The sequence below is a fragment of the Platalea leucorodia genome, assembly GCF_965183815.1.
Source record: "Platalea leucorodia genome assembly, chromosome: 14".
In the NCBI taxonomy this organism is placed as follows: domain Eukaryota; kingdom Metazoa; phylum Chordata; class Aves; order Pelecaniformes; family Threskiornithidae; genus Platalea; species Platalea leucorodia.
In genome coordinates, this window is record NC_138836.1 from 8386019 (window position 1) to 8408817 (window position 22799).

Genomic DNA, 22799 nt, shown 5'->3' on the forward strand with positions numbered 1-22799 from the left:
TTTTGTCTGGGTATGAATTTGTTTATGGGCATCAGGACTATGAGAATTTGGCCTTCAGGCTTCATTGGTACTTTATTTAGGTGCAGAGCTTAGACTCATCATAAATTCCCACTGTTCATTCTGACTTTGCATTTTCCAAAGGGCACAGAAAGTTATTCTGTTAGGAAAAAAATATGAATTTATAACACGATATTTAAAGAAATAACCCCAAACTCTAGGCTTCAAACTTTTATGTCACATCATTGACAGGATAATTTATTTAGTGTGCATCTTACCCACAGAAATGTACAGAAATATTTACAGTACTCTGTCCATGTTGAATAATTAAGCTTTCCTTCTTTAAAAACAACATAAATATTACGGTGCTCCCCACTAAGCTATGGAAACATTTTTAGCCAGGATACTATTCAGCCAACTCATTGCTTGTAGAGTAAATAAGGAAAAAAAATCTAAAGCAAACTGTTCGGCCATTTGGAAACACAAACTCTGCAAGCTGCACATCCAGCTTCGATAACTAACTGCTTCCACTTCACTTGATGTTTCCTTTACAATCTTGCAAGAGGCTCAGAGCACCCTGTTGAAACTAACAATGATTTTAATTTGAAAATATACAGTGACATCAGTCAGTAAGAAAGATAACAGATCCATAATTAATTTCAAGCTAGGAATCTCACATTGCTCTAGCTTTCAATTCAGATAAACTGACGTGTTAACTCCTGCCAGATGAGGTCGACATGTAGTTAGCTTTCAAACAACACATGCTTCCCAATTATAGGTAATATTTTTTATTTGAAAACATACATACTTGTGGATCCCTAAATATATATACACAATTAAAGAGGTGCCTCCGTTTTCTAAGACATTAACTTTTCATAGAGGTATCATGACTATTTGAACAATGTCATACAATCTACAGCAGCACTTTCTGAAGGATTCATAACAAATTATATGACAATTACACTTAAATTCAAACATTCGGTGACTTTTACATTATGTGCTGTAATTTCCTTGGCAAATACGTATATATATTTTAACCATAAGAAAAATACCACTTTTGTTTAAGTATGTTTTTTCTTAAGTATTTCTGAGACTGCACTACAGAGTTGAATACAGCACATTAAAAAAGGTAGCAAAAGCCTGGCAACCACAATAACACTATTTAACTTTAACTCCTTGCTCTGTTAAATCACACTTCAATATTCCCAGAAGTATCAATTAGACACATTTTTTTCCCCCACCGCAAAATTAAGACACTAACACTTTTCATCACAAAGTGCTTTACAAATCACCTTAAGACAATCTGTGTTAAAATACAACCAGATCAAAGGTAACTTTTCAAAAATAAGCTGCCTTCTTTCCTTGGCCAGATCCTCAGTGTCTGTAAAATGTCACATGGCAACTAAAGCCAGCAAACCTAAGAGAATTTACACCTGTTGTAAATCTAGCCCTTTCACATAACTTCACTGGCTTTACTGACATTGCACAAAATATCAGTCCAGGATGGCTTTTAATAGCTAGCAAGTAAACATACAGAGTCATTTTCTTAGTAATATAATAAACTCGCACAATGGCATTCAGAAAACGATGCCCATAATTTAAAAAATATATACCAAGCTAGCAGTATACATTATATATTGTGATTACTGTGCAAAATATTCCCAGGAATGGGTTTCTGCCCGTAAATCAGTCCTGCTTAACTCTTTCTATGCAAGTTCACCCTCCTTGCTCTTAAAGTTTCCACCTCTTCTTCATTTTTTTCCCTTAACTAATTTCCCCAAAATACCCATAGGAAGTACATTTAACCACACATACAATGACTTCAAATTGAGTTATCAGAAGAGGCCAAACTACTTCCACATGATTCTCTGAATATGTAGCTCCTATGACATCAAAATTTTTCTTCAAAAAGCCAGGTGAGTAGCCCCAGTTTCCAAATTATCATTCTAAGTGTGAGTCAAAATTTTCTGGAACTAAAATACAATTAAAGTTCATTTTATTTTATCATAGTAGCTTTTAGAGGAGCATATCAAAAGTTTGCTCATTAGGAAAGACACATTTATCAATAGAATAATAAAAGCTTAAAAAAGGATGTCTTTATTTTTATTTAACAAATGACCCAAAATTATGTTGACAATGTTTCACGTTCCTTTTAGTCTATATTTTTAAAAGCACTGCTGGTAACGCCAATATGCTTTTATGTTTTAAAAGTTCTTTAACCTTTTTTATAGACACCTTTTCTTAAGAATAGTATTTTATAGATACATAATAAGCCTTAAAAAAATACCTGAGAGGTCTTGCCTGGGGATTGCCTGCTTCTACATATGGATGTAAATAATCCTTTATGTAGAGATCAGCAGCACTATTAGAATGGGTGCAAATGAGAATCCTGCTGGAATAAATGGTGCAAATAAAAAAGCAATGAAGAAACAGAAAACAATTCAAAGCAGTAGAATACAAAAAAAAGGAAACAGTGGCCATCTTCCTGCACATTTGTCTTAATGAAACTAGTCACTAACCTACCGTAGTCTGCATGATTCAGCCCTTTAACTCAAATCCTTCAGTTATGAAAAGATTTAAAGTTCAAACAGTTTTTCAATAATTATTTTGTGATTATTAATCTAGACTTCATTTTAAGTAAGGAACAGCTTTTATTATCTAGCATACTGCAACAGTTTCCATGTCGAACAAATCACAGTCATTCTACAATATTGTCAATTTTAATTAGTTTTGTTCTAAATGAAAAATACACGCTAAGACTATAAAATTACTTTATCATTCAAAACAATGACGGATGGCTTGGGTTTTGTTTGTTTTTAAGCTGGATGGAAATTCTGTATTTCTACCTGTCACTCGAATTTAAGTAAAAAATCATATCTTCTCTGCTAATCAAGTATCGCTCTATATTTAGTGCCCCATCTCACCTAGTATCCTGTTGTTGGAGTATGTGCTTGACTGCCTGAGCCAGAGTGAACGTTTTTCCTGTCCCATAGGGACCGATGATAAGAACAGGAGGCAGTTGTATTGAAAGCGGAGTAGTGATAGCCAGAACAGCCTCTTTCTGCTTAGCATTTAGTCGAGGGTCCAACTGCTCATCCCATTGTCTGTACAAAAGGAGGCAAGAGAGTTTAAAAACAGAAGCTGTGACAATCTGCTGTCAGTCAGAAATGAAATGAGGTAAGATTTCAAAAGCTTTAAAGAAATTAGAGAGCCCGTATGCTACTGTATTGATCGTGTCATGCTGAGGCACGCTGAAACAAATCAACAAATCTAGCCAAACAATCGCATGCTTTAATAACAAAACTTTGCTAATACTTGCAATAAATCAGTTGATTTTTTTTAAAAGGAGTCTAACTACTTCTCAATTTACATTATCTCACCTAACAATAATTAACCTGCATAGCACACATTTTAGAAAGAGTATCTGCTGCACCATCACCTGATAACAAAAGCAAGTAGACATACAATGATTTTCTGCTATTACTATGCAAAATGTAACATTAGTTATGCTTCTTCCCTGTAGCATTTACATTGTCAACTTTAAAAGTCAACAGTTATACAACCCCAGGGCTTGGTAAAAATTACCTACGATGAAATTCAAAAACAGTTAAAAAACAAACGGCTGCCAATTAACCACAAACTTCTCTTTACTTTTTTTTTCTTTTTTGAGATCATTAAGGCACATACCTCTAACGGGAAAGCAGTCTAAAAAAAGGATTTTTGCTGTGACCAGCTAGTGATACCAGCACTGAGAGGAAGATGCTTTCAGAAAATTCCAATGCGCATAAGAGGTTAAAGATTTGTAGACACAGTTTTTAATATTCCCACTGACAGATTTAAAAGTAGACATGCATAGTAAAAACCACCTGTCACTGCCGCACATATGGCCATACTTCAGTAATGTGATCTGCTTTGGTATAAGCACCATGCTTCTTACAGACCGGGAAAGTTTCTATTTGGTTGTAGTTAGCAACAGGGAGTAAAACCAAGAGGGAATTGACTGAATTCCTAACTTTTAAGAGAGCTATGAACAACAAGCTGGCAGGAGGCTCTAGGAAATACTGAAAATTAATAGGGATGTAAAACAAAAATAGAAGAAAAACAGAGGGACAGACAGTTCTGAGTCACTCAGAAGTACTGAATCTCAAGGTAGGGCAAACGAAGCCACAAGATGGAAAAAAATATGCTCATTACACTGACTTAAACTGAACTACAACCATTATATTTTTTTATATACATAAAGGATATAACAATTACACAAATAAATACCAACTACAACCAATATGTAAATTTCTGCAAATATAAGTTTCCTGACATAAAACAGAGAAGACAAAATTCTAACTTACTTGACTTTCTTTTTACTGAAATCCCTGCTTACTTCCAAACTCTTCCTAAACACTATTTCCTTGTAAGATTCACTCAAAACTTAACTAAGTCAGTGAAAAGATTGTCACTGACCTCCATTAGCTTTGTAGTATAACTATGCAAAACGCATTCCCTTTTTTCTGCCTTTACTGTCAAAGCTTTGCTGAACGCAGCACCCTCACCCAGAACACTGCTCCCACCCTTTTATCATCTCTGTTCTCCCTACACTTCCAAAGACAAACTAACATTTTTCTAGTAATTTTTGTCTTATGTTATCTCGCTGTCTGCATTGGGTCTGCCTGAGATGAAGTTCATTTTCCCCATAGCAGCCCTTGTAGTGCTGTGCTCTGTGTTGCTAGCGGGAAGGGTGTTGATAACACCCCGGTGTTTTGGCTGCTGCGGAGCGCTGATCCCGCAGCATCAAGGCTGTCTCTCGGGAGGGGACACGGCCAGGAGAGCTGGCCCAGCTGCGCTGGGGCCCTGCTTCCCGGGGGTGGCTGGACATTGCTGAGGATGGGAAGTAGAGAATAAAATCTTTGTGTTTTCCTTTTGCTTTTCCGCGTGCGGCCTTTGCTTCTGCTTTCATTAAACCACCCTTATCTCGACTCACGAGCCTTTTGTTACATCTCCTCTCCCCTGCCCAGCTGAGGAGGGCAGCGATAGAGCGGCTTTGGTGGGCACCTGGTGTCCAGCCAGGGTCAGCCCACCACACTGTCTCAGGTTTCTGGCCAGATCACTTTCCTTTTAATCCTTCAGCTATCTTCTGATTTGTAATGCACCACAATCACACTCTGAATTGTCACCTTCAAGACACCACACGACTCCTCGCACGCTGTACAGGCTATCAGTTCCACATACCTCTCGTTTCCCTGGTTTCTAAGTACAGAAACCTCGTGCCTCTTTCATCCTTGCCTATGCAGCAAACATACTGACCATACTCCTTCAGCAACACAGCCTCGCATTTCTCTTCCCTAAGTTTCCTCTTCAAGACAAACTATTTTCACTGCATCACTGCATCAGCCTTAAGTTTCCTTAAAAGTATTTATATAACGTAGGGGTTTATATTACATAAAGGGAACGGTAAGACATGTATACAAAGAATTTAAGGACTGCTTGCAAGTGCAATGCCGGTCCTTCGAAGACTCATTCCCACACTTTTCCTAGCCATCCCCCTCAGGATATGTCCAAATTTGGGCTCACTGCATCAAACTCAAAACGTACGAACGGATCGCTCCTTGCAAACAGAAGTCTGCGCGCTTGAGATCCTGCACAGCAAACTCCTTGTAACTGCTATTTACATTCCTATAAAGTATCATGCCTGTTTTCAGTGAAGAACAGCAGAACAGTAAATAACAACAGCAGATTTGTTTTCTACAGCTACAACACAACTGCAATGCCTATAAAACCACAGCTCAACCGCAAGAAAAACCAATCAACAGATTCTAGTCCTCAGAGGGTCACTTTTCTTGTTTTATTTAGAACAGTTTCACTCCCTTCTCTGAACCATCCTCACCATTAATGAAGAGCAAGGCATGGTTCTTGTTCTAGGGCAGATTTCAGCCATCTGTTACAAGAAATTCAGTACTGCATTACCATACAATCTTTGATATTAAAGTGTGTGTATTCTTGTACCTGTTGGGACTCCAGGGTATGGTGGGAGTCATGCTGACATCTGGAAACAAAATACTGTTGTCCTTAATCCTGTCCAAGGCATAATGCATTTCACAGAGGGGTAAGCGATTTAACTGAAACTGAAGTTCAACCTGCAGTACAAAATTAATGAATAAATGAAGAGGTGAACCAAAAATGATTAATTTAGAAAACACTCGTTAGACTTTGCTGCATATGATATATTTTTTATCTTCCGGCAAACCACTGACTCTCAGAAGAAAACAGAAAGAAGAAGAAAACATCATTCAATCAACAGATTTGCAATAAAATTAACTTGCTCCTTCTTTGTTGCTGTTTTGGAGCAAAGATAAATACAGCATTTTCTCTAATGTAATTTTGTTGTTTGACTTTTAAGATTCAATTCCACTGTATTTTCAGAAAAAAAAATAAATGGAAAACATTCTCGGAATTATTTTTTTAATACAAAAATTACTCCTGGAAAATATTATTGTCCTAAAATATTGTTTTTACAAATGTAAGCTTCCATTCCTTATTGTAAGAGCAACCTCGAAAAAGTGACAGGCCAGAAATTTTTCCAGACCAACAGATGACATAAATCAGATGTGTGACCAGCAGAGATAAACCCCCATACATTATTTATTTCTAGTTAAACATTCTGGGATCATATAACTTGTCGTTTATGTTCAATTATTAAGACTCTCCAGAAGTTAATTTCTAACAATTAGTTATTATCAATACATTCATTTTTTGTTCTCTCAATTACTTGTGTTTTAACCCTAGTAAATAAAAGATAATGCCAACAAAATTCTGGTACAAAGCCAGAAACAACATGCAGAGCACGTTAACATCCCTGATTAAATTCAGAACTGAACAATGGATGGTGAAATTAGTTTATACATACATATACTAAAAGAGCAAAGAGAAAGTACATTCTAAATTTGAACACAGGATAAAAGCAGCTCCTGGGGGGAAAAATTCATAAAAATAGTTAATTCACATTATCATTTACACATATCTGAAATTTGCAGTTATTAATCTGTCCAAAAACAAATGAATCTGATCAGAGCATCGCACCAGAGAACTACATGTTAACAGCTAACACAGAAGCCTTTATACAAAATTTGACACGGATTTGCACTAATATAAAACAGCATAAAAACACCCAAAGCTGCTGAAGAACTTCAAGTGACTGACATACATTTTTAGGGTTTTTTTTTTTTCAAAGCATTGCTATCTATTGCTAAATATTTATGTAATTACTGTGCTACAACTCTAATGAGCATTTGTGATTAAATAAGAGTAAATAAGTACCTTTCTGAGATTTGCAATGAACTGTGAGCATGCTTACAAACAGCCAGCCAAATTACTGCAACCTGTCTGGAAAAGCACCCCTCATTGACCTGGAAAGCATACCAGTAATACTTAAAATTTCTATGGTCATCTTTACTGATAGCTTTCACAGCCACCTGACAGAAGCTGGTTCTGTACCACCAATTAACAGATGAGAAAATAGAAACAGGGTAAAGACGAGCTGAAGCTGATACACCAGCACCATCACACCGCTGAAGAGACAGGGCAAAGCTGTGGTCGAGCGCCCCGCGTCATCCCAGAGAAACACAGTCATTCTAAATGTACCCCCATGCCCAGAGCAAAAATCTGGTCTCAGATCTATTAATTTTCTCCTCCAGCACTCACTGATTCTCTATTAGTCAGTCTGTTATTACTTAATCACACTTTAATCTCATGATAATTATTGCTACCAACCAGAAAGTTCAAGAAACACAAAGCAACACTAGAATATATTTTTGTAATTATCTTTTCTGACAACTTTTTATAAAGACTTTTTAAAGTCCTCGTCAACTAAAGTAAGTTTTCCTTATATACTACAAACAAAACCCAATTTGTTGTATTAAAGACCCCTGTGATTATCAAAATAAGACAGCAAACTTGCGGGGGGTGGGGGGGGAAGAGTTAGAATAGCAATCAACTTCTCTAAACACAACAGCCCTTATTCAGGCCGTATAAACTTCTCTCATGAACCTTCTCCTATGGAGGAGAATTCCTCCTATGGAGGAATAATTTAGCCTTCTAGATTTAAACTGCTTGTTGGACCTGACACTCCTTCATCTGCCCACAAAGTCACTTCCCACCATAGGGATCACACCTGTAAAAACCCTCTTGTGCACCAGTAATGTTTACCACTTGAAGATCATCTCCTTCAAAAGGATTTGCAAAACACAGCTCTTAGCATTTTCTTTTTCCTAGTATATTTAAATATTACACTGTTCATATTATTATGTAGTATGTAAAATCAACACTAGCTCTGCTGTAAATAAACAATGTTTACTTGTATCAGTGCAGAACGTAGCCATTAACTTTCAGTCTCTGGCAGATACGAAGACATTAAATATTCATCTTGACTATCACATTTTACAGCAAGATGTATAACCATAACTCTGAAGAAAAGGGCAGCAACGAATCTGTACAACACTAAGCATGGAGTTCACTAAAGTGATTGCAACTGCTAGGAATACTTTTTTTAAATAGGACACATGAACATTTAAGAGATTTTTTTCCCTACTGTTCCACCGTATAGTTTATGCCTATCCACTACCTTCGTAAATACCCTGGTCTTCAAAAGCAGCATGGTTTAGCACTTGTCAAGAATGACAGCGCCAGCTCATCCTGCCCGAGCGGGACCTCGAGCTGCCTTCCAAAGCTCTGTCCTACCCATCTCTACCCATGCCGATTTGTCTGCCCAACAACGTGCCGCGGATGTTTGGAAAAGGCTTCCACACAAATGGCAATGGTCCCAACCTCGCGGTTTGATCTATAAAGGAAAAATATCTTTCCTCAGACAGATTTAAGGCTAACAAAAGACCACCCAATATAACAATGATAATTTAAATGCAGGAAAAACTGTGATGCTCATCTGAGTGACACTTTAATAGCCCCTTCTGGGAGTCTGAGCAAGGTGCCTAGCATTGAATACCTCTTATTATCTACCTGCATTCACCACTTTCTTTAACAGCTTGTGATTTGTTTTGGTTTTAATCCAGTTTGGATTGAATCAAACAGTTATATTTGCTGTTGCAGAGTACTGAATGAGGCCATCTGTGAAGGACAGTCATGTAACCTGCTTTAATATCTATTCCACAATAAGAAAACAGTGGGAAAGGAAGTTAATCCATTGCCAGTTTCACAGAAGAGGACACAGAACAGAATAACCACTCCAAAAATAAAACAGTCGCATGTTAGTTTGGTCACCAAAAAGAACGGCAGCCAAGGGGGTTTAAAGCACCAGTTCACTCCATCCCACCTTCATGAATGGTGCACTTGATAAAAGCAGAACTGTATATTTATTATAATTAAGCCAGGACAACAGGTAAACAAGCGATCAGGAAGTTTCCGAGATGAATTATTAGAAGAGGAAAGGAAGTAAACCACCTAACTTACCCAAAACCTACAGAAATAAAAGCAATTTTGTCAATGTTTAAGAATCACATAGGGAATACTAACTCCACTGAAGACAAGACCAAAATTTTCAGCATTTTTAATAAAAATGCTATGCATCCAAATGATAATATCCTCAGTTCTAACCTGAGGATCCCTTTCCAAATTTTGTCAATACTTAATCAGAAGAAGTTTCCTTACAATTAGAATTCATTAAAATACAGGTAACACTTTAAGGATTTGACCACCAGTTCACTGATACACGTATGAAGTACTAAATGATTTTACAAATAACTTTAAGACCCAATTTTTAATGCAGGATAGATTTGCTGCCTCAGGCGAAGTTTTGTAAGACACTCAAAGAAAAATAAGCCAGTTACTGAAGCCCCAGCTCATTTTGCATTCCAGTGGAGTTTCTGATAGAATCAATTAGTAAGTTTAATTATTGTTTTAAGAAAACAAACACAAAGACAAGAGCCCAGAACAACATAAGTCTTCCCAGACCAATTATCCATGTTAAATTAAGACATTAGGATTCTTGCATATGTTTCCCCAAAACAAAATGAAAGGGAGGAGATAATTATTTGGTGATAATTCACTCATTTCAAGCAATTCCAGTGACCTTAATTCGAGGTTATTTCTGATTGGTAACAAGATCAATCACAAGGTCTACAGCAGACACACACTGAGGATGCGTGAGGAGTTTAAGTATTTAACTTAACTAGAGCTTTGTCTTCCCTTACATGCTTTTACGTCTAATGCACTATCTTGTTTGCAAACTACAGAATATTTAAAAAAAAAAAAGTATCCTCACTCATTTCATGTTAACTGCAAATTAAACAAAAGCCTGATCTTACTGCCAACACAATTTTCTCTAGCAAAAGTGTTATAACTCCTCATTTTGTGACTGAATGCCTCCAAGACAGACAGATACCTCTCTTAAATGTGTCAGCAGAGTGAGAGCCATGGAGGCAAGTATTATCATTCTCAAACACAGGATATATAAAATAAAAGTATTTATTCACCTTCTGCATGCCTCCATCTACCAACCCTCATCATCTTCATCAAGGAAATACTGTAAGTTGAAGACTTCTCCACTGATAGACAATATTCCTTTTGTTCTGATATGGGTGCAGAAAGCAGAACAAGGCCCATTCGTAACCTCAACACACCTTATTAAAAATTAATCTCACCTCAGGCCTACGAACAAATAGCGGAATCCACAATGACACAAACAAAAAGAATGAGAAGATACAAAATAAAGAGTCCAAGATGCAAGTTATCAAAGACCGAGTTCTAGCTGGCTATGTCAAGAGCAGCAGAGGTTTTTTGATTGCGTTTTTGGTTTGGAGTTTTTTTTTGAGAAAAGACACAGTAACAGAAAACTCCCTCCTTTGACTGCATTAAGAGAAGGCTCCTGAGGTCTCTGGTGAGAATAGCTATGATAGACAGAACGATAGAAGCCACATCACAGAGACTAAGCTGGAAAAAAGTCCAGGCAGCAGGAGTAAGCAATATATTCAGTGGTTTTAGAACGAGAGGGGAGAGGGCGGGTAGGTCTGGTGGAAGAAAGTCCATGAACTACCCACAAATACCTACCTGCAGGAAAATAAAAATAAGGCAAAACTTTTCTTTACAAGTCCATAGAGACAGGGCTTTGTATTTGAACCAGAGACGTAAAAACAATGTCCATGACACCTTACAAATCACACTCTCAAAACCATGATATACACAAACAAGAATCTGCAAGCAATGCCAAAGCATGTCAGAAGAATTTTGCCAGAAATGAAATTCATTAAAATGTAGTTTTACTTTGTGACAGTTCCAAAACATTAATTTCTTTTCCAAATAATAAGACTCATATATGTCTACAAAACACACACACACACACATATATATGTGTACATTTATGTATACAAAGATTTCACCTACCTGAAATACTCATCCATGCTCTGCTTTCTGTGTATGATGACAAATAACAAAATTCCTTTTCATATCTTCAAGCAATTATTTGGGGTGGAGCCAAAACAGACGCAATGCAAACAGTTCCCATACCAAAACCACTTCCACTCAGACTTACCTGCATTTCACAATCTGCCCGAAGATTAAGTTCTTCACAGCATTCCCTGGATACCCTCAAGAAGATATAATCCTTTGTTTTCTCCTCAATAGCTGCTTCATAAACCTTCTCTTTGGTTCCTTGGGTCTGTGCTGACTTCTCTTTAGTGACAGGCAATAAATAAACAGCATTGACTTTGGTCATCACCAGCCGTCCAGCCAAAGTGTCTTCTGAAAGCGTTTCAGTAAGCTTAAAGCGGCCAAAAAGTTGTCCATTTTGGGCATACTTTGCACCTCCAGAAACACCAGTGAGCATGAAGCTCGCTACAATCTGCAATTGCACTTTTATGTTGAACCTACGTAAGAAAGCATCAAGTCAGTACAGAAAAATGCTCTCAGATTCAGAAATTTCATGCATTCAGACTGAAGATTCACTGCCTTACATTCTGAATGCATAACTTTTAAATGTAAACAAGTATAGCCAAACTGGCCCTTCGTAAGTATGTAGCTGTTGAACGTTTACACATTTTTCTCTTGATTATAGCCTATAAAACATATATTCAAAAGAATCAACATCTATGAAGCTTAAAAAAAGAATCCGCACAAGAGAGAATCAAATACTACATTTTCTGAGACCAAAATAAGTTTAGGGTGAGAGTTGCTGTGCATGTCCCAAAGCAGTAAAAATCTCTATTTAAATAGTTTGTAAGCTTATATTAGGTATTCAAGGAGAGACATGCAGGCAAAGAACAGAGCAAGATTCCTATTTATTTCACGTATCTCTTCCAGACTGCACACCACAGACGGTAATCTACATCTTAAAAGGTAAATGGTATTATACCTATAATTCAGAGGGATTGATTAAATGTCTCGGAAAAAATCAGAATGTAGGCATTAAAATGAGATAATTTTATTTGAAATGAGGGAATGGCATCACAGGCTCAGCCATATAAACGATCTATCCACAGAATTCCTATTAGCAGTAAGTTCCTCCTGTAATCAGAGACGTAACAAATTCATTCTTTGTAGTCACCATTTTCTAGAAGTCACGTGCGTTAACACATTAAAGTGACATATTAGCACACTTTATTGACCTCTCACCAATACATACTAATCTCCTCCTAGAGTGTTTGGGGTATTTTTAAACAGATTGCTTCAACCTGGTTTTAAAAAGAACAAAAGGGGAAAAAGGTCTGTCACACTAACTATATTCAGTTCTCTTCTCATCAGCATCTTTTTTCCTGGATTTGCAACAAATTACAGGGAAAAAAGTAAAAAACAAAGGTTTTCAAAAATTAAATAAAATGTCTTGGGGAAAAAAAAAGCCAAACTCATTTTCTTGTATACTTTTCATACTCTTAATGTTTTTACTTGATCTGTTCGTCTTCTTATAATTTCTGTTTTAACAAAATAAACTGGTAATTTATCGTTTAAGCCCAGTAGTGTCAATAAGCATAAGCCCATAACAATAAAATCCAACATTTTAGATCACTTGGTAATTAAACATCTACCAAACCAATCAAATATATTTTTTTCATATCTGGCAAATCATGAGCCTTGCACAAAAATTGCAAGTTTGCCCCCTTGTGGTAATAGTTGCTTCCTTACATAATATGGGCATTAAGTCAGATCCAAATTTCACACTCCTCCACTCTCAAAAAGCAAGAGATGTCTTCTTACTGAACACAGATTTGTTCGGTTCGTCGGTAACCACAAAGGTTACTGCACAAGCTACAGTTAAAGCAATCACTCAAAAGCATGTACTTCAGGGAGCACACTAGAATTAAGTGTAATCCTTCCAGTTTCCACACATGGTAAAAAACAAAACAAAACAAAAACCGAGCTTTCTTCTATACAAGTGCTGCACTATTCCAAAGCAGCTATCAGCAAGTTAGCAACATCTAGAACAGCTCTATATCTCATTCAGATGATTATTAAAATACTATATTTTCTTAAATTGTTGGTGATTGTTAAAATACTATATATTTAACACCGTAACCGAGAGCTCAGCATTACTACTAATCACAGGTTATTGTGAATTTATTTTGTTAAAACTTTCCTAAAGTTGAATTCCTATGCTACTGACGATGCATCGGCTCATTCTCAAATTCAGATTTGTAAAAACATGCTGGAAGACAGTATCACTGCCATTCTGAGACAAGGCACAAGTTAGCACCTTTATAAATGACTAAACTGAATGTGCTGTGCTAAAGAGAGTCTAAAGTTTAGAGATTATCAAGCAATTTCTTACTTACTGAGTAAGATGACACCTTCTGGCAAACTGTTAAACTACAAAATCCTTTCAGGATTAGATTTAAAAAATTAAAAGTTGCTTCTTTCGTCCATTCCTCACCCTTGCTTTGCAGGTTTTCAGTCACACTTACACAATTCAAACAAACAAAAACTTACATTTCCTCCCAAGCACTGCAAAATCCCAGCCTAATTCTAGTATTAATGAAACTAGCTACAGAAAAGCCTGTTGTTCATATTTAAAAATCACAGAAATTAAAGAAAGACTTCATAAATCATTGATTCATCCAGTACCAATGCAAACAATAAATTCCCAAAAGGCAAATAAACCCGTTCTGAACAAAGCCCATATAATGATTTCTTAAAAGTACGTTCAGCACATTTCCTCTTACATTTCTACACGCAGAGCTCAGACAGGGTGTGCAGTGTGACACCTACCTATGTATTGATAAACGTGAGACACGGTAATGACAAAAGCAAATTTATTTTCCGTCAAAGCCAGTATTTTAAGTTTTCACAGCCCTGAGGATAAATCCGCTCTGTAATTCCGGTAGCAGACACTGTACTGCATGGGAGGAGCTAGATGTCACCTCACACATTCTTTAATGTTCATACAAGAAAATACTCAGTAAGTTCTAGCCACTCAAACAATTTGAGGCTGTTTTTCTTTTGAATGTGCAAGAGAGAAAGGAAGAGTTTTAAAACCATGAACAGATTGTATGTAGTCCAAAACCAAATTAGTATCTAGATCAGAACATTGTTTTGCTTTTTCTTACAGAGTATGTTTGCATTTGGAAATTAGACAGCAATGGCTCCTTTATTACTCTACTTTGTGATGCATTCCTGTGGAGTCATTTTTATAAATGCCTCTCGAAATATTAGAATAAACGTGATTTAAAGTAAAGCTCCCTGAGACTACCCAGGATGAACCCCCTCGTAACTGAGTTCCAGACTTTTTAAAGCCACTGCAACCTTCATCCAGTACTTTTCAGTAGGCTCCACTCAGGTGATCCCACGCAAAGTCTGAAACAGTGTTTTCCTAGAAAGCGAGAAATCATCAACATTCTTAAAACCCAACAATTCACTCCAATCTGAACTGCAGACACTCGTGTTAGTCCAGTCTTGTCATAAGAGACCATGTTGACAACCCTAGTACTTTTATGATACACATACGCAAACCCATCAGAGAGTAGCAGCTCATCAACATTTTCACTCATGGCACCACTTCAGAGGTATTACAAGCCACTTGCATTTGTATTTCTGGGCCCATTTCTAGGCTTGCAACCCTGACACTTCACTAGAGAATAGCAAGTGTGTGATCTTAGCCGCAGAGGATCAGGGAAGAGTGCTAGTTTGAGCCTTGTTGCAATAAAATGGGTCAGCTACAAGATCAAAAGAATATTTCTGTCATCAACACTATCAAAACAGAAGATTTCAAGAACATTATTAAAACTTACTTTTATTAATCTACTAGATAGAAAAAGAAGAGCAATAACAGAAAAAGAAGAGCAATAACTTATTGCTGCACTAAATTGTCCAAAGGGGAAGCATTACACACAGGATACGCTTATTATTCTTTTATTTCTACAGGCATGATGCTCTTTGGTTTCCTATGAGGCATGAGAGTGTAATTCTCAATGTGAAAAATCACTCAGTAAAAATATCTACTTTTATATCATATTTCATAATGTTTACTTTAACCCACTTTTGTTTTAAAAAGCCTTAGAAAAGTCAACTTGATTCTAAATATGTATGATGGAGAATATTTCTGTATGCTGAAAACAGTGTTCAAGCACGATTCCTCTGTATGTCAGATTCCAGCTCAAGAGCAGAGCGCAGCAGCAATGAAAGATGTGGAGAAAAATAGTTCAAATATACTGCCCTTCATCTGAGATACAAAAAAGAAATGGAACCATTTTTCTGCTTTAAAAGCATTAGAAATACAACTACTCATAGTATTTTCTTCCTAAATTCTAGAGGGGTGATTCAGCTGAACCTCTGTAGCTCCAGGAGTGGTCCGTCTTAAAAAGACATTTCTGATTTGGAACTTAAATAATGGATAGAGCTAAATTTGCTACCAAATTAGGTTCAAGGGAAGTTATACCTTTTTGACTTTCCATTCTGAGTAGGGCAACACTTTAAAACCCTTTTGTACCACATGAGTGCAGGCAAAATTTTTAACCACAAATATCAAACTACAGAAAAAAGGCCCCAGGAGTCTATACATGGGAAGCTCACATCTTCCTCCTAACTCTGTTTGCTCATGCATCTAATCCCGTTGGGTAATATATACATAATACCTAAAGATATTACAGAACAAAACAAACAAACAACGGATACTATATGCTGTTTATTCACAAGCTGGTTTTCAGCCTATTTAGAGAATAAATATAATAATGTCAGCTGCCACATCATCGTAACATCAGAGTTTGATCCACCCACAATTCAAGCTTTTTCTTAAAAAAGAAAGAAAAAAAATTATTTTACGCTCCCTCAAGGCCTTTTATACAAAGATTTCGTATATTACTTTGCTATAACCTACTTTCACCAAGGAAAAAAAATACGATTCCTATTATTAATATCTTTTTGTATAGAGAGCCAAAAAACTATAAACAAAAATAATTATTATCCAGACATTAACAAAACATTGTACAATAGCTGTTTAGTGCTTCCAACCATAAGCATGGACTGATACATAAAATTTGGTTTAAATGAGTTATCAGTAAATTACATTTGTTAAGTACTAGTGACCTTTATCAAAACTTACTACTTCCAGACTCATATTCAACTTCATTTCCAAGAAACAGGAAGACTTAGTATCTTAAAAAAATCACGTAGGTTTAATGAAAAAAGTGCCGCCTTCATTTCAATAGGACAGCAAGACATATCTAAGAAGTATTTTTATAAAGGTATCACTTACTTGCTAACTTCCTTATACTGTGCTATTTCCTCTATATAAAGGAGGTCATGTAGCCGTGACTGATAGTTGGTCTTGGTCAATGATTTGTCCAGGACAGATTGTGTAAATAGCTGGTCAGCAGATAGAGGGATTTGGTATCTGGTAAGAAGGCTCTTCTCCAATTCAGTAGTTTCATTAGGCTCAAATTCTACAATAGTCTTAGAAGTAGAATCCCAACGCTTAGCTGTGGTTAGTAGCTGTTGCCGTGCATGCATCAGGTATTCAAGATCTGGATGTAGATACATAATATGGAAAGGAAATAAGTTCAAACTCTGTCTGTGTTTGGTTTTTATTTTAAAAAACAAACAAGAAAACCCCATTAGAGATAATGAACTAAATGCAGGTAAGAGTCTCCTCTGCTTACAACAGCTTTACTAAGTTCACTGATAGTAATTACCATCCCTACTTTTCAGGTGTACACAGAGAGCAAGCAGGCTCTCAAACAATATCAGAAAATAAAATATTCTATCGATAGCAAATAGAATGAAGACAGACAAACAAGGAAAGCACTTTTATTTTAATAACTGCAAGCAACTTTGAAGGACTTGGCATCACAATATGCTTTCAAAGCCTAACTGCAACATCATCTCATTTCAAAAATATAAAGTAGCGAAGAACCTTACAACACATACCATAAAATTTAGAAGGTAATAAAAACAAATTGATAAACTAGCTGATAAGAAATCATTAGATTTGCAACATTGTGAAAGCCTTGAAAAAAATTCTACAGTACATTATACATACAGTATATTCTGCAGACAGTTGCATTATATAGCTGAAGTTAGTTTGCTAGGCAAAACTTGGGAAATGTAACCTAACATGATATAAAGTTAGAAAATTAAAAGGAATTAATTTTTCAGTATATCCTAATTTCAGGGACCACATAGTTTAAATGAGGAACAGAAGACCAAGCCCTGTCTACAGCCACCCCAAATATATCCATTAACACCACAAAAACGCTATGACAAGCGCAGCAGTTAACAGAACTGCGGTTAAATTGCAGAGCTGAAAATATTTGGCATGTATAGTGAAGCTATGATATCTTAATGTATTATCTCTGAGTAAGATTTAAGACAGGTATCCAGGATATCACACCAACGCTGAAAAATGTGCAAAAAAGACATTTTCAAATTCAAATTAAATACTTAACATCATCTTGACTGTCTTTATGCTAAATAGAAGGAAAACAGCTTTTTAGCAAAAGAAATCTCAGTTCAGCTTGACTATGACTACAGGAACATAGCTTATCTTACTCGCCAATCTCATAAGTACGTGTTCACCAAGAAGCCAAATTTAAATATCTACCTGAAGCCTGAACCATGTTAGTAGCTACAGTTGCATGGCAAGAAAAAGTCCGTGTTTGTGTGGTTTCTGTGTTTGAAATCATCTCACCGTAAACGAAGCTCCCTCTGGTACTAACCATACCTCAGATCACAAAAGCTCAGTAATTATGCTGGGAATGAGTCCTCGTTTGCTCGAAAGACAGCCATTTAATTCCCAGCACTAGAGAGGCTTCCACTGGAAGGAAGCCTGACATAAACAGTCCCTGGCATAGATTGCGCATACGATGACCCGTTCTTAAAGACCATTTTGCACATTCTCAGTGCACAGAAAACGTCTTAGTTCTCTTTTTCAAAATGCATAATGGAGGCGCCTCCATTAAAATATTTTAATGCTGACCTTTCTTTCCTGCCTAGGTATTCAGGGCCCTGAATTACATGCAAATGTAGAGACCTCGGGCAGCCTTCTGTTTCAGAAGCACTTCCATGAGATCCCAATCCATATATACCAAAAGCAAAAGAAACAGTGGAATCGGACACACATCCAACACTGTTAGCCCTTTCACTTGCCCGCTTACACACTTCTTGGATTACCTTAGCAAAAAGCCCAGGATTTTGTACTTACAGTTATCTGTAAAGCACCTAGCACCCTTTTTATTTGAAATAAATATTAGTAACAACCTGCTTGAAGACTTCAGTATCCCTCTGCACACAGACAAGCAATGTGAAAAGGAAATTATCAGTAACTAATGCTAGAGAGTGCTATCTCAACTTCATCCATCACTTTCACATGGACTTGAGTTGGCTGTATATATATAATACATATACGTGTGTGTGTATATATATATATATATATATATATATATATATATAAAAAATAGTCATATAATAGTTCCTGAAAAGACCACAGCCTTGCTTCTAAGCATAGTTTCTTGTTCACAATGCAATATTCTCTGCTTCAAGAGACATTACAACCCACACAGTCTTCCTGCTCTTGGCTACAAGTACTTGGGTCATCTGGAAAGATCAGTTCGTGATCTTTGGTATTTGCTATTTACAGTTTCTTTTTGTTAATGTTGCAAATGTTAATCTGTTATACAAAAATAAAGGCCAGGAAAAGAAAACTGCTCTTTTCTTAGTTTCATCTTTTTTCTTTCTTTTTCCTTTTTCTTCTTCTTCCTGCTTACATCCCAGTGCTGCAATTCTGCTTCTCTAGTGTTTGTATCTCTCAAATTTTCATAAAAAATTACCATACTCTATCCCGCCCCCTTGCTTGCTGCCAAGTGACATAGTGACCTATATTTAGGTCTCTTAATCTTTTACCATAAGTCAAAGTGCTTCCTTCTTTTTTGCACCTCTTCGAACATCTTGTTGACATCTTTCTGATAATGGGAGTTATTTCAGGTTTGAACTGAGAGCCACAGATCAATTCCGTAAACAGAATACAACCCTTACAGTAACATGTAGCGTGTTTTTTTTGTTTGGTTGGTTGGTTGGTTTTGTTCTTTTTTAGTGGAACACACACACAAATACAGTTACACTTTCTTTACATTTTCAGAATTTACGTCAATAGCAATTCATTGAGTTACAAGCCTATACTTTGCCTCTTGCCTTTGACAACCCTAATCAGATACTGCAATGGGAAAAAAAAAAACAAACAACTTCTCAGATAGTCTGCTTTAATTAATGAATTAATTACCAGGTGTATTCTTATACAGAAACACTTCATCTCTCTACTGACCTTTTTATATGTGTTTAACATTTTCATCACTACAAGAACAATTATAAAAACGTAAACATACTTCAACTTCCAGTGCTGCCTTCAGACACATACCAAACTAGGAATTCCCAGCCTTTTGACAAGATTTAGGAGTCATACCCCAACACAGAGTAATGGTCATACTCCACTTATCTGCCTTATTTAGACCCTCTGAAGCTTTTGTCCAATATTTACATTCATATATATGATGAACGTAACATACAGTAAAAGACATTCACCAGGTATTAATACAGATGCTGTTCTGCCCAGAAATGTGAAAAGGAAAGAGATGGCATGAAAGATTTCCATTATTTAAAAAAAAAATTTTAATACATTACCTTCAGTTGAAGCAGCATCAATCATTACTCGTTGCATGAGGACTGGTTCTAATCCAAAATCAAACACAACAGTTTGGCGAAAAGTTCCAAAGATTTCTGTGTTAAAGGCTATACTGACTTTGTATATATAATGATCTATTCCATTCTGGACCATCTTTCCTCCTATCCATTCCTGACAGTTTTCTGGAACTTCTTGTGATACCTGGGTAGTGCTGTCTCCAGCAGATATTGCAACGATACTAAAATGTGGACGATGGGCATCATAAAGCAATGCCACTCGATACAGCATTCTTGCAGGCTATAAAAAAAATGCAAAGGTTGAAATGACAGTATGTTGGAAAACTGAAATTGTTTCAGGAATATCTTCATTTGCAATCAGATAATGAGAGCTTGTAAGAACTCCTAACTTCTCAGAGCAGGTACAAGTCCTGCCTGCTTTCCAGAAATCTGGGCAGTCGATACCAGAGCTGCTGGGAAAAGAGAGAGAAGGGATGGTGCTAGGAAGTTTCTCCATTTTAAGAATTATGATGCAATTGAAATCTTAATCGCAAAAGGTTATGGGCTGCATTCTAGTTATTATTAACTCACTTTCAAAAGATAAGTAGTCCTACCTTACAAGTGAGAGCAAATGTCCATGTCTGATGAGACTTTTTGGTGGTGACAGTTACCGATAGCTCAGGATTATGTTCTACTCTCACTCCTTCTACACATTCACTAAGCTAGATTAAAAGAAAAAGAAGATAACATTAAACTTCTATAGACAGTATCAAAATAAAAACATTCAGGAAAAGGTAGTATTTTTTACCAGAAAGTGGAAAGAATGGTTTCCTAGATTGTGCAGGATTGATGCAAGTCCTGCGTAGGAATTAATGAAAATACGTGCTAATTCAGACAGACAAGCAAGCCAAATCTACTAGATCATACTGTGTAAGCAAAGAATATAACCATTTAAGGACAATTAACCACAGGACTTTTCAAACACCAACTTAATTGTAAATGTTTAAAGTAGAACATGATTTCATTTGGAAAGAAGAATCTGATACAATGAAGCCCAAAGACTGCATTTCCAGAAGACCCCAGATCTCACTGACGTCAATGAGACTACTAGAGACACCAGGAAACTAGAATCAGGCTTTCTACTCAGCAATGCGTTTTGCAGAAAGTCCACTCTTCCCAGATTTTAATCAACAATAGATGGACCGAAAACTCCTTAGGGTCAGTGGTAAGTAGAGCTGGTCGAATGCCGCAAAAACGTTCTTTGGAATTCCAAACAGCTGCTAAGTTTGATCATATCCATACCCCGCACCCTTCGGTATTCAAACTTTTTTGAACATCTAGGGGATTGGCTGTTCTTTATACAAGTGCCTGCAGGCAAAGAAAAGGAGCCATGCACAAACAAGAATATTCTCCACTAAGTCGTGAAAGCTTCGCCATTTATTGTTCTCCAGTTTAAAAATTCTGCCATCTAGTCAAGGAACAGGAACAATACCATGAGACTTGGCTGACCCACCCTGCACTGGGAATAGTAAATATGCAAAATGAACAAGCTGTGATTAACCCGTAAGTTGTAATTCACAGAGTCTACTGAATTCCTGAAAAGAATGAGTACATTTGCAGAAATCAGCCTAAGTCTCTGGTATCTTTGCAAGAAGACATAGGGCAGGATGGGAAGGGGAGCAAATTGGTTGGACAATTTCTTGGCAAGGAGTAATTCGACCAGCTCTGATAGTAAGGGCCAAAAACAGCCTCATCTGTTAGTTTTAAATATGAGCACGTGGGGAAGTAGTATATTTTCCTTACCACTTTCTCAGGAGATAACGAATTCATCCATTTCTCAATCAAGGTTTCCATATAACTGCCCGAACATTGTTTGTTTTCCTTCTGCTGTTTTAATCTGATCAAGCGGGAAGCATATCGTTTTTGCCATTCTGTTAGCTCTTCCTGGGAATGTGCTGAAGTACACTGTGCACCGTACCTGCAGATCCCTTGCTCTAAAAATCTACATAAAATAGGAAAAACGATTATGCCTTGAACTTTTCCGTCTCCAATTAAGAAAAGAAATCTATCAAAATTTTACTTTTAAAGCCAGAAGGACATTCTTTAAGTCTCTCTCACAGAACTAAAGGCAGTTTAATCCATGTGAACGAATTTGGAAATATATACACCTACGCAGCATTTCTTAAGAGAGGCAGCAGCCTCTCTTACTGCAAAGTCAGACAAGTATTTCAAATTTCTTTGAAACATAGGGGAACACAAGTCTTCTTAAGAAATTTCCAGCTTCGAAGAAGAAAGAATCAAGTGTTTGTACAGCAATTAACACAATGAGATCATGGACCATCCCTGAAATGACTAGGCGCTGTATTAATATGAATAAAACACTGTTAATCAGGGGCAAAGGGAAGATACGGCAAATTTCCTCCAATAGTTATGTTATTAGCTGATAAATACTCGTTCAGCAGTTTTTCCTGGAGCAACAGTGACATCACATGGTCCTTTCCACTAAATACACCTACACAGAAATCATCTCTCAAGGAAAAGGTTTAATCCTCCTCTTTGTAAAGGGTGTGTCAGTCTAAAAGAATCTATTTTTGCATAGGTTAGGATTTGTTAAATAAGCACATTTTTCATTTAATGGCATGTGCTGATGCATTAAAATTAATGATACTCCAAATGCTTGCATACAATTTAAGCATTCTAGTTCTCAGAAT

At 36.6% G+C, this 22799-nt stretch overlaps 1 protein-coding gene across 4 annotated transcripts in view; it reads right to left on the minus strand.

Moving 5' to 3' along the window:
• The window catches only part of HELZ (helicase with zinc finger), a 98221-nt gene that overhangs the window by 46542 nt on the left and 28880 nt on the right, over window positions 1-22799 (minus strand). For 3 of the 4 annotated variants that reach the window (XM_082326852.1, XM_082326854.1, XM_082326855.1), the window contains 8 exons: window positions 21892-22090; window positions 20703-20810; window positions 20092-20389; window positions 16676-16943; window positions 11528-11861; window positions 5995-6125; window positions 2922-3101; window positions 2285-2389 (listed from right to left, as the gene is read on the minus strand). In XM_082326852.1, the coding sequence (XP_082182978.1) occupies window positions 2285-2389; window positions 2922-3101; window positions 5995-6125; window positions 11528-11861; window positions 16676-16943; window positions 20092-20389; window positions 20703-20810; window positions 21892-22090 (1623 nt within the window). The remainder of the gene's footprint in view (window positions 1-2284; window positions 2390-2921; window positions 3102-5994; window positions 6126-11527; window positions 11862-16675; window positions 16944-20091; window positions 20390-20702; window positions 20811-21891; window positions 22091-22799) is intronic. The other variant, XM_082326853.1, reaches the window with a different exon arrangement.